Source organism: Camelina sativa, chromosome 7 (genome assembly GCF_000633955.1).
Source record: "Camelina sativa cultivar DH55 chromosome 7, Cs, whole genome shotgun sequence".
Taxonomy (NCBI): domain Eukaryota; kingdom Viridiplantae; phylum Streptophyta; class Magnoliopsida; order Brassicales; family Brassicaceae; genus Camelina; species Camelina sativa.
The window spans coordinates 24,644,048-24,657,045 of NC_025691.1; the positions used below are offsets into that span (position 1 = coordinate 24,644,048).

Below are 12,998 nucleotides of genomic sequence, written 5' to 3' on the forward strand. Positions count from 1 at the left end.
AACTTCCAAGGAGCTGAGTGTCACTGATCTAAGCCCGAGTATAGCTCTGCGTAACACAATCGAAGAGTGGAGAGCTAGGAACGATGCTTTGAAGCTTGATATTGCTCGTCAGTCACTCTACTTGGCGAATGCTGAGACCAATATTTTGCTGGCTTTGAAGAACGTACGAGATATTTGTAGGAACATTCGTAAGATCAAGCACCGTGTACGCAATCCTCAGCTCGTTCGGTTGATTACTGATATGTTAAAAAGTAGTAGCCATGAAGTGCGGTATAAGGCTTTACAAACTCTTCAAGTCGTTGTTGAGGGAGATGATGAGAGCAAGGTTTGTCTCTGTTTTATCTCTCTGTTTGTTCTCTTAATCCCTTTGTTAATAAACTTATTAGTGTGTTGTGTTGCAGGCAATAGTAGCTGAAGGAGACAATGTGCGTACAATAGTCAAGTTCCTAACCCAAGAGCAATCAAAGGGGAGGGAAGCAGCTGTTTCTGTGTTGTTTGAGCTATCCAAGTCTGAGTCCTTGTGCGAGAAGATTGGATCAGTTCGTGGAGCAATCATATTATTGGTTGGTCTGACGAGCAGCAAGTCAGAGATTGTTTCAACTGTTGAGAAAGCTGATAAAACTTTGACAAACTTGGAGGTATCAGAGGATAATGTTCGAGAGATGGCTACCAATGGTAGACTGCAGCCTCTTCTTGCTAAGCTTCTTGAAGGTGATTTTACCAAACCATTTTTCTCTGATTGGTTTTGATGAAACTGTAACAATGGAAACATAGAACTCTTAGTTGGTTAGGTATCTAAATCATAGCTATATATGATATGCAGGTTCACCTGAAACAAAAATCTCCATGGCTTCTTATCTTGGGGAGCTTGCCTTAAATAACGATGTGAAAGTTATTGTGGCTCAAACTGTGGGCTCTTCACTTATCGATCTTATGAGAACTCGCAACATGCGCCAACGGGAAGCTGCTTTGCGAGCTCTCAACAACATCTCAACGTTTGAGGGGAGTGCCAAAGTCTTAATCGATACAGGAATACTACCACCGCTTATCAAAGACCTGTTTTATGTTGGGCCAAACCAGCTTCCAATTCGACTTAAAGAAGTCTCTGCCACTATTCTTGCAAATATAGTGAACATTGGCTATGACTTTTACAAAGTTCCTGTTGGACCTGATCACCAAACTCTTGTCTCAGAGGACATAGTGGAAAGCCTACTCCAACTAACTAGCAACACTGGTCCAGAAATCCAGGGAAAGCTGTTGGCGGTTCTTGTTGGACTCACTAGCTGTCCAAACTCGGTTATTAATGTTGTTTCTGCTATCAGAAACTCAGCTGCCATCATTAGCTTGGTTCAGTTCGTTGAGATTCATGAGAATGATGATTTACGTTTAGCTTCTATCAAGCTTCTTCATAACATTTCCCCACACATGAGTGAGGAACTAGCCAATGCGTTGCGTGGCACTGTTGGACAGCTCGGTAGCCTTGTCGCTATCATATTAGAGAATACACCAACCATCACAGAGGAACAAGCTGCAGCTGCTGGAGTTTTAGCTGAGCTTCCTGAGAGAGATTTGGTTCTGACTATGAGATTGTTAAGAGATGGTGCTTTTGAGAAAATCATCTCCAAGATAAGTGGTATACGCCAAAAAGAAATCAGGGGAATCCGGTTCGAGAGAACATTTCTTGAAAGACTTGTTAGTATTCTTGCTCGGATCACCTTCGCACTCACCAAGGAGACTCAAGCCGTTTCGTTCTGCTGTGAGAACAATCTTACTGCAGTTTTCATTGATCTCCTTCAATCCAACAGTCAGGACAACATCCAGATGGCTTCTGCAATAGCTTTGGAGAATCTTTCACTTGAATCCAAGAATCTAACAAGGATACCTGAACTGCCTCCTCCCAACTACTGTGTATCGATCTTTTCATGTCTGAGCAAGCCGCCTGTTGTTCTAGGTATCTGCAAGATCCATCAAGGGATATGCTCAGTGAGAGAAAGCTTTTGTCTCGTTGAAGGACAAGCAGTAGATAAGTTGGTTGATCTACTGGACCATGAAAATGAGAAGGTGGTTGGAGCAGCACTTGCAGCTCTTTCTACTTTGTTAGAAGACGGTTTAGAAGTTGAAAAAGCAGTGAGATTGATTGATGAAGCAGACGGTATTACGCCTATTTTAAACGTTCTGTTGGAGAATCAAACAGAGAATTTGAGGATTAGAGCTGTGTGGATGGTTGAGAGGATCTTACGAATTGAAGAAATAGCTAGAGAAGTCGGAGAAGAACAAAACGTAACTGCAGCACTTATTGACGCCTTTCAAAACGCTGATTTTAAGACAAAACAGATTGCTGAGAACGCCTTGAGGCACATTGATAAGATCCCAAACTTCTCTGGTATATTCTCCAACATTGGTTAGACCTATATGCATTCTTGTAAATGATTTTAAGATAATTTGATTCATTGTTAAACTCAGAGGAACTTGAGCTGTCATCCAAAGTTGATAAACACTGCTCATTAAGGTACCAAAATTTTCTAATGGGAGTGAATTCGAAAGTCTGGTTTTAAGCTTAAGAAGATTTGCTACATTTAACTTTTCTAGATCTCATCAATGAATTCTAGAAGATCTTCGATTTCTTGCCTCAAAGCTATGATCTTTTGCTGCTGAGAAGCGATCCGGTTTTCGATATCACGTCCGGATGATTTCTTCTCATACCCTTCCACAACAGTGGTATGTTTGGCCATCAACTTCTCTTGAAGTTCTTTTTCTTTTACAACTAGCTCTTCGACCTGCATCAACGAAAAATGTTCGAAAAAAGAGACTGTTAAGCAGCGCAGAGACTAAGAGAGGTGAGACAGGTGTAAAGAACTTTGGGACCTTTGGAGATATGTGAGAAGCTGATGGGGAAGATTGTAAGAAACCCAGTAACGGCTTCAGTTCTTTCGAAAGATCTTTTAGTAAACTGTCAGTGGATTTGCGGGCTGCTTTGCATGTTTGAAAGTCACCGGTTCTTGAGAGATCACGCAGCGATGCTTCGAGCTTATCATGTGCAGCTAAGCATTTTTGAATGATGCTTTGGACTTCCTGGAGTGTTGCTAAGACCTGGAAAAACAAAAGGAGCCATGTTTTGATATCTACCATTGAGAGAATCAAGATGCCAGCATAGCATGTGAATATATGCTTGAAAAAGGGCTCCAATGTACCTCATCCCATTGGAGTTTGGCCAAATATGTAGGAGAGGACTTGGAGATTGAGAAGTCAGCCCGTGTGTATATGATGCAAGTGATGAACAAAACAAAAAATCCAGAGATCAGCATCAATGGCTCACTCAGTAGATTGATGTTGCTGAACTTATAGTAAACCTGTACAGAAAACAAATCTCATCATCAACTAAACATTGGAATATTGTGGATTTAGAATGACAGCATTGCTAACGTATTACATTACCTGGATATGCTGATTGTGATCTGGAACAACATTGTCTTTTTCGAGAACAACAACTGGTCTACCAGCTATATCTAAGTGTGAATACTTGATCTGCAAAGAACAGTAAGTTTATAGAAACATGAATAATTTAAATATCCTAATTGAAATACACGAAGACTTATAATCACTAGACAGAGGATATATCATGATCAAATAAAGCCAAGACTCTGTTACCTCTCGAGATTGCTTGACAGCAAACGGAGTGGTAACTGATATATCCTTTGACCCCTCGGGTAAAACAACCTACGATGGAAGAAGAAAACACAACTAAAACATCACGCAAGTAGAATTTTTACTCAATGTCACTCAATATGGGTGTATCACAGGCCAATCCAGTTATTATAAAAGATTGACTGCTGCATTGATTAATTTGCTTCCACATCATTCTTAAGCTAACGAAAATCAAACTACGAAAGGAAAACACTTCAAGTGGAAAGTGTATAATACCAACCTGTACAATAAGTTTTTCAGTGACAAGGTCAATCATAGGGGAGCCAAAGGAGATGTTGACGAAACGCTTCCCTTCCGATGCAAACAAGAAGTCACTAAGTGGTAAACCATAACCTATCGTGAAAAAAGTTTTCCACCCACCAAACAAGGGAAACCTAGGCTCAATTAGTAGCTCTGTCTGCAACCAAACCAGCAAAAAGATCAAAACACATATAGCAATAATATTTGTAAGACTAATACTCGTTAATCCAAAAGATCAACCTTTTTCGAATCACTTTGCATCTCAGACGTGGAGATATTTCCAATATCATCCCTGTAATAAATGGAATGGGCTCTAGGAGGTAATCTAGCAAGTAAATGCCTAAAGGCAGATGCTCCTCGGGGATTAGGCCTGGCTTGAAAGTCTAACCTGCGGTTGGAATATGACGAGAATGATGAAGCAACCAATTTGTGAGTTAGAATAGCGAAATAAATGAAGATTAAAACTTCATTCAGAGTATTAACCTTGAAAACTCGCCCTTGAGTTGAGCCCCTCGGTGAACAACATTATAATGCTCTGTGACCTGCACATTCCCCCAATGAGACACTTCTATCTCCCGCACAAGCTTCTCGGCTACGGCAAATGCAGCCTTGCTTTCAAAGTGGACAACAATTGGAGAGTATGAAAACGGTGGGAGGTTCTTGTATGGGCCATATTTGAGCTCTGATCCCTGGAGCTTTGTATTCTCCAGTTTGCTGTAAGATTCGATTCTAGCATTTGGTAGTTTGATAGACAACGACTGAGATTCAACAGTGTAAGGAGAGAGATACTGTGCGCTTTCTTGGAGCATAACAAGATGGATTTCACCCTGAGTAATCTTCTCCGGAAATGGCTGAAGTACATTGGTGAATGTAGCAACTACCTCTAGCGTCAAAGAATCGCCTTTACTGAGTGTTTTGGGTAATGCAACTGAGTAAACACTAATTGAATCCGGTATTCCTTTCGGATCAGCTTTTTTAACAGAGAGATTGGCCAAAGGGCGTTTAGTTTTCACCGATAAATATGCCAAATTGTTACCAAGAAACTTAGGGAAGGTCAACATAAACTCAGAAATTGATTCAGAGCCAGGATTAACGACCTAAACACCAAATTGGAAAAAGAGGACTTAGATACGGCAACACAATTCGTAAGTTAGACCCTGACTAACACAGTCTCATGGAAGTTACCTTAAGGCTCTTAGTAACACGAGCAAACTGTGATGTCACATCGATCTGCACAACAATTTCGAAATAGAAATCACTATACAAATTACAAAAGATCAGAATTCTATATCCCATCCTAACGAGATCACAAAAAAAAAGTTTAAATCTTTAGAACTGATTCCCAAGTGTTAAGCACAGATCATCAAATGCAAAGTTCGTGCTATTGGATCAGGAACCTCGTGAATCATAAAAAACCAGATCGAAGATTATTGTGTGTGGGGGAGAGTGATTGAGACTTACACGACGCTCGACTTTTGATAAGACCAGATCGGAGAACGCCGGCGTCGCGATTACAGCGATCGTCAGCAGAAGAAGCAACAGATCGACGACGACGACACTCGATTGCTTCATCCTTGTCAAGATTATTCGAACTCGCTCACTCACTCAGAGAAATCAAACCTATGATGGGTTAATTCCCGGGTCGGGTTAAACCCGTAAGAAAAGGCTTATTTTATTTATCTAAGCCCACATATATTGGGCCTAAATATGGGCTTAAAGGACACATGGCAGTGATTTATTGGTTGGAATATGGTAAACCTTGGTGTAGAGGATGATGATGATACAGTACTGTGTGAAAACTAGGTGAGGTTTTGGTTTTGGTTTTTGGCTCTGCGTTTGTGTTTCCAGGCGATTTTCTCGAGAAAAGAAAGATTTGTTGGGGAGGGGAAGGGAAAATGGAGACATCACTGAGGTATACCTGCAATTCAAGGTCTATGAAAATTCATGCCAAAGAGAAGGTCCCTGTGAACTCGAGAACCCATTTACAGGTGAGAGAACTTTGTCTTCTTTGTTTCCTTCGTTTTTGTTTTGCTGTGGAGGAGGATTTTAGTAGCTTTATTCAATTATTGACTAGTTTCTGAGCTTAATGAATGCCCAAACTCTCTTGAATGTTCGCAGGGGTTTAGTTTATTTTACCTGTAGGGTTTGTTTTGGGTGTTCCGGAGTGGATTTTGACATAAGTGAACTGTAAAGTCTCAACCTTTTGGTTAAGAAGATAAGATTAGGAACCGGTTTTGGATTTTGAAGCAGCTCTTAATGTTGTTATGAAACCCTAATCTGAGTGAAGTTGCTGCTAATCAGGGGTGATTTGTTCCAATTTTTAGAATGGAGTTGTTTGTGTCACTCTCTTCTTGGTGTTCTTGTGGGTCTCTGTATCATCATTGTGCTGTTAGGCTTTTTGAGTTTTGGGTTTTTGAGAGTGTGATTTAGTGTAGGAATTAAGAGTTCAGATTTTGTTTGAATAGTTAACTTCCTTTATAATGGTTATTGTCAAAAAAAACAAGCTTTCTTGAATCATGATTCATTACTTGTCAGTATGTGTATCCCGCTTGCTTGTTCTGCTATAGTTGTTTAGCTTTTGGCTGCAGTATCTTGACATTTATAGCCAAGTTGTGTTGCTATCTTGCAATCACATTTCTGTTTCTTATTTTCTTTGATGGTTCTTTTGTTTGTTGATAGTTTCATGGAGAGCTAGATACTGTAACTGGGGCCCCGAGTTACTTCTGTGGGATGATGAGATACTTTTTCCCTGAGGTTTGATCTCAATTTCTGATGGTTCCTCTATCTCTTCTCCCCTAAATAGTTTCCAGCTGTTGATTAATATACTAATACAGTGTTACAAATTTCCCCTTAGGTTTCAACAGGCCTTGCGGTAGGACTGCATTATGATAAGCGCCAAAAGCTTCGGTGTCTTCTACGCGGGAAAAAAGAGTTTCCTGTGAGAACTGATAAGCATGTAACCTTTAATATTAAAGGGCGGTGTGATCTTGATCAAGACTTGAATCAGGTTCGGTGTTTTTTTTGGTCTCAAGAACTTTCTTTGAAGTTATGTTTTTTTGCTTGTGGATTTTTTACCTCACCGAACTGTCCTCGTTTTTGGCCAACAGAAGAACCCTAAAGGAGCTGCAGAATTTGCCTGGAACATTATGAATTTTAAGGAAGATCAAGATGTACGGATCAAAGTTGGCTACGAAATGTTTGAGAAGGTATCATCTCTCTCGTATCTGATCAGCTGAAAGTATGTTGACTCTTCCAAAATTCACTCTTCTGGTTATGTTTGAACCGGCAGTTAAAATCTTTCAATGCTCACTACTTGCGTAGTGGCCTCTATTATGAAACCGATGTATCATCATGTTTAGGCTTTACATCTCCTTTGTTAAACTGGGAAAATGGCTTTCTTTGGATTCATCAAAACAGTGTGTTACCTCTTTCTTGCAGGTTCCTTATATGCAGATTAGAGAAAACAACTGGACTTTCAACGCAAACATGAAGGGAAAATGGAACTTGCGGTATGACCTGTAACTGCGTTTAGTTTTTCATCATCATCATTTGAGAAATGTATTTGATACCACTACCAATGAACACATTTTAGTTCTATCAATTAATTCAAAGTCAGAAATCTTCCAGATCATCTCTCCATTGTATTTATTCCTTGCGTCCTCTGACTGAAGTCAAATGTGGATGTTCCTATGTTGGATAATAGGGTTCGTATCTTACTTAACTTTATTATGAGTACAGACTTAAACACTCCTAGTCCAAGGTCCCTCAGATCCTGAACCGTGCGATGGATCTGAAGTCAAATGTGGATGTTCCTATGTCGGATAAAAGGGTTCGTATCTACTTAACTTTTATTATTAGTAGAGGAGACTTTAATTAAACACTCTTAGTCCTAGGTCCCTCAGAGATCCATTGATCCTGAACCGTGTGATAACTTAACCGGGCAAAACATGCCAAACCAGAAATTTTTCATGAATTCACTAACCAACTCCAAACCTAAAAACCAACTGAAAATCTTGGACCGGTTTGGTTTGGATGAAATTGAGAATGATGCTGCTGGGAGCATCAACATCAGTACCAAAGAGTTTAAAAAAGGCCGCACACAAAAGTGTTGATCTTCAGAATCCGAAAATGGGGTATGCTCAAGATTTGCTTACTGATCATCATCACTCAGAAACGAGAAAAGAAAAAAGAAAACTGAAAAAGGATCAAAGATCGTTTTCAAACGGTAAAAGAAAAAGAGACTCAGACTAGTCACCAATTTTATCGTTTAGATTTTGTTAATGGCTTTAACTTCAAATCCACGTGATCTCTTATGCATTACATTTAACTATTTAACTATAATATCTCAATGTTTTATTAGAGGCGGCTGAATGGCTGATACATAAAAAAAGCTCTCTAACTCTTTAAGTGATGAGGTCCTTTTTCGTTTTATTTTGTTAATAAAAAAGAAAAAAAAATGCACGCAGATGTGACAAGTTTTATCCCAAATCTTTTGTTAAATACTTTTTTAATTTCCCCAACCTGTAAAGATATTTTGGAAAGTAATTGGAATTATCTTCTAGTCATGCATCTCTATCAACTTTTTTAGTCTTTTAGAACATCATCTTTGTATGTATATATATCATGTCGGGTAATAAGTCGTTTTAGCAATGTATTATCAGTTTCAACTTTCAATTAAGGTACACGTAGGAAAAAAATTTATATATCCATTGCGATAGTAATATTTGATTCTATCTCTATGGTAAAGTAATATCCGAAAGCTAAAATGCCTAAAATTGACTAGAAAGACGAATCAAACTAAAGACCTCCTAAATCATAATAAACGATTAAACGGTGTTCGAGTGAAATGGTATAATCATTAAACAACGTATATAGTCTAACAAAAAACAAAAGTGTACCTATAAATTATTATATTTCTAATTTTCTAGTAATTTTTCAGAATACCTAAAGAAATTCTTGTTTTGCAAAACAGAAAAAAAAAAGAAGAAATTATGATGTAGATTTGTGGGATATTTAGTAACAGTAACGTGAAAAGTTGCATTGTCATTCCATTGTGCCGCGTATATATCTTGTTCCCCATCATCTAATATACTATATAGTATATATTATTAAACCTTATATATCAAAATCAAAGCTCTGTTCAATGAATCTATACTCTCAACAATAAACCGATTTGTTATGAATCAGTCCGCACATTCTTAATATTCCAAAAAAAAAATTATATACACCTAAAAATATATACTAATATACCTTATATATATATACACCTCTACTTAATTATAAAAAACAAAACTAAGTATTTTAAAATTTTATATTCTATCTAATAATAAATTTAATGTAATTAGATTATAAACTGTATAAAACGTAAGAAGAAAAAAAAATATTCTAAACAAAATTAGATTAAAGTTAATTAATTAGAAATTTGAAAACTAAATAAATTAAAAATTATTATTTAAAATATAATAATTTATAATTTAGATCTGCAGTGTACTGCGGGTGAAAACCTAGTTAGACGACAAAAACAAAAAAATTATTGGAATTCTGTTTGGTGAAGCTTTGAGATAGTAAACAGTAAACACAAGGCAAACACTTTCTTTGATTGAAATGACAGCTTTTATATGATAACTTGGAAAACAATTCCTTAGGCAATCTCTAAGCCACTAATGAGGAATGGAGAAAATCTCATGGCTGGCATTAAATTAGTTTGGTCACGTTCGATGTGTTTCTTTAAAATCCTATAATTTGGTTCCAGGTTATCATACTCCGTATGGTATATAAACTAATAAAAGCAAAACACTTGCGCATAATCAAATATTTATTTCAATATACACTATATGATCATGCATATTATATAATAATCATAAGGTCCAGAAAAGGGTTTATATCAAAAGAATAGAAAGTAAAATGTGCTTTACATGTTCACATGTGACCTGCAGAGAGCAGATTATTGCATATGTATAACTCCACCGGTACATTTCAAAAATAAAAAAATTATAGAATAGGAAATTCCAAATCTACACGAACTCATAACTAAAGTCTTAAAAGTTAAACTAATTAGAATGATACTGTTATCCTAAATTTACATCAACTGGTGAAAGCAGTTTATTACTACAACTTACGAATTCGCTATGAATTTTTTAGACGTTCAAAGGTTGAAGTAGTCAATTACGTACGTATGATTCTTTTCGATTTTTAGATTTTTTTTTTGCATCATTTGTTAGTCATAAACTTATTACACCCGCTCATATAGTTTAAGTTGGCAATATAAATATTTATAGTTTTAATGTTGACCTAAAAAATGTTTATAAGTTTATGTAATTTTTGGGTCTATAGTTTTCGAGTATTAATCCAATTAAAACAAAATAAAGTTTGCCAAGCATGTGACGGAAAGCAAGAGTGGGCGGTGAGAAAATGGAAACTGGAAAGTGATAATTGCACTAGTCAACAAAATTAATTAATAGTCTCTTTTCTATATATATATATATATATATTTTGTCATCTAACTCTATTTAGAAACTCATAATTTCACACGTTTCCTCCTTTTTTTTTTCTTACCACACATGTTCATGTACCACACCACTCCATTATTATAAATTCTTCTCATAGTTTTTTTTTTCTTTTTCATTTTTTTAGTTGTCTCATATTATTCATTTAGTACGTTTAGTTTCCATGCAACAATACAACAATTTAGTATTAATGTTCAAGACAATAAGAGAGCCCACAGCTAGTCAGCTACTATCAAAATGTATATAGGGACCAATGTATATATGCACGCTTAAGATTGTTAAATAAGCTAACAACCATGCTTATCTTCAACAAATATACATATCTAATTTAACAATCACTAAAGCAAGAATTGCTAGTCACAACAAATGGTTATCACTAAAATTAAATCTGGTAATATATACAAATAATTGTCTCTTAACAATTGTGTTTAGACGTAGCCCAAATTGTAGCTAACTCCGTATGGATGTGGCTTAAGGTGCCTTAATTCATCGCACTATTTAAAGCTAGAGCTAACTTGCTTACTTCTATAAGATGTTGTACCTCTCTTCACATCTGACAAATCGTTTTGATGTCGTCCATTAACAAAATGAATACTCAAGATTCAGACTTACAGTTAAGTAACAAAATCGTTAAATATATTTCTGACCATTGTTTTCAAAAATAACAAAATTTAGTCAAAAAAACATTGTTTTAAGATTCAATTTTCCGGTTGTTTAATATTCCATATCCACTGTCTTGCATCAAGCAAATCATGTCATAATCAACTACAACATAACAATGCAACAATAAGCAATTAGTGGGAGGTTTATGCCCAAAACTCTCAACGTTTAAATCAAACCAGTAGTTGTTTAATAATTAAAATTACAGCTTTCTTAATAAATTAATTAACGGCTTATATATGTATATAAAAGATAAATACCAAATGCATTAAATTGAGTGATAAGTAAATTAAAGAGAAAAAAGTTTATGAATAAGGAAAGAACAGGCGTCTCTCTTGGCCAAATAATAATTGTCTTGAGGCATGTTTTTAGTTAGTTGTTATTATCATCCTTCACACAAAGTTTGATGACTATAGAGGACAAAAGTTTCACACACATGAACCTTCGTTTCATTCTCTACATGTTAGGCCGATGAAGTGACTGTTCTCCACATATGTTTTTCACCTATATTTACTTTATAGTCAGGAGAAGTTAATTATAATTATTATATGTACACATATAATTATGAGTAATTTTTTAATAAAAAATCCAAAATAACTTTCATATCGTTTGTTGTCTACATATTATATAATTGTATATTTATTTATACAGGAGAAAATGCATAATTATTTTTCATATGAATATATCGCTGAGAATATGTTATAGCTAGCAACCTTTATCCAAAAATAATAATGTGTCTGATTAGTAATATACACAAAATTGTACAAAAAAACTGTAAGCTAAATATGTAAATTTCTTACAGAATAGTACAAAGATGTAAGAAAGAACAATACATAAAGCTGTATAAAAAAAGCTGAGTTGATAATGTTTTTGTTATCGGTAAAAATTAAAAACTGTATCATTTGCACCATTTTATTTATGTAACCAATCAAACCCTAAGAGCATGTTTATCGGTCATCTCCTCAAAATGGATTCTAATATCGTAATATCATTTAATTTAAATTTTATTTGTTTTTTAAAAATCAACCAGTCAAGTTATGACATTTGGTAAGAAGAAGATCTGATGGTGTCTCTACAAGTCTCGGCAAAGACTACCACAAAATGACCAATGGTTTTGCTCTAAGAGTGGTTGGATAAAACTATTAAGCAAAAAATAGTATACTTGGATTATTGTTGAGACTTTCAAAACCACAAACGTTTTGGTACAAGACTTTTTGGTATTAAAACTGTTCTTCCAAATAGATGTTGAATATGTTCTTCATCTTCTTCTTTTTTTGCCACAAGATCAGAAGAAATTATACTTTCTTGGTCTATATAACATGACAAATAGGACCTCGAGTTTGGAAAAGTTTGCAATTTACTTTATTATTTCCTTGGATTACTTTATAGGTGGTATGTGTGATGCAATCCCACGGTCATTATTAAATAGATGGGATTGTACATACAAGAAAAAGACCACTTAGATTTATCCTATGTATAGGAAAAAGTTCATAAGTTTTATTTAGGAGGATTAATATTTAAGATTGATCTTATCTAAACATCAAAAAGTTTCCCTTAGTGAATTTAGCCGTTATCCCAACACCAATTGCATGCCATGTCAGCTTGATTGAATGCAAGACCTGGACCAGCAATGAATAATACTACTAGTAATCAAAACGTAGTACGTTGTAATTCGACTTTCGTAATTTAATGTTTTCAAAAATCGTTACAGCATCATATAAGTATGTCCTAAGTCCTAACATAACATTGTTAAAAAGATCGTCAAATAGAGCTTGTTTATTCCAATTATATAGTCCAGCAGCCATAGATTTAAAATGTTCTTTTCGTGATTTCAAAGGTCATTATAGTACGAAGAGTAGAGAATCACATTTCTCCACTAGGTCAAAC

General features: G+C 35.6%; 3 protein-coding genes across 4 annotated transcripts in view; 2 read left to right on the forward strand and 1 right to left on the reverse strand.

Moving 5' to 3' along the window:
* The window catches only part of LOC104702399 (U-box domain-containing protein 43-like), a 5,652-nt gene extending 3,091 nt beyond the window's left edge, over nt 1-2,561 (forward strand). For both annotated transcript variants that reach the window (XM_010418256.2, XM_010418254.2), the window contains exons 3-6: nt 11-325; nt 402-711; nt 824-2,383; nt 2,464-2,561. In XM_010418256.2, the coding sequence (XP_010416558.1) occupies nt 11-325; nt 402-711; nt 824-2,383; nt 2,464-2,555 (2,277 nt within the window). In that variant the 3' untranslated portion in view covers nt 2,556-2,561. The remainder of the gene's footprint in view (nt 1-10; nt 326-401; nt 712-823; nt 2,384-2,463) is intronic.
* Nucleotides 2,428-5,561, reverse strand: LOC104713303 (dolichyl-diphosphooligosaccharide--protein glycosyltransferase subunit 1A). Its single transcript, XM_010418253.2, has 10 exons — nt 5,407-5,561; nt 5,131-5,175; nt 4,429-5,042; nt 4,186-4,333; nt 3,926-4,102; nt 3,649-3,717; nt 3,436-3,525; nt 3,192-3,350; nt 2,866-3,090; nt 2,428-2,777 (listed from the first exon to the last, which is right to left on the reverse strand). Exons 1-10 carry the CDS (start codon nt 5,515-5,517, stop codon nt 2,586-2,588), a joined length of 1,830 nt encoding a protein of 609 aa, XP_010416555.1. The 5' UTR covers nt 5,518-5,561; the 3' UTR covers nt 2,428-2,585.
* Nucleotides 5,730-7,576, forward strand: LOC104702400 (outer envelope pore protein 21B, chloroplastic). The gene is made up of 5 exons (XM_010418258.2): nt 5,730-5,933; nt 6,625-6,699; nt 6,800-6,952; nt 7,053-7,151; nt 7,384-7,576. Exons 1-5 carry the CDS (start codon nt 5,841-5,843, stop codon nt 7,465-7,467), a joined length of 504 nt encoding a protein of 167 aa, XP_010416560.1. The 5' UTR covers nt 5,730-5,840; the 3' UTR covers nt 7,468-7,576.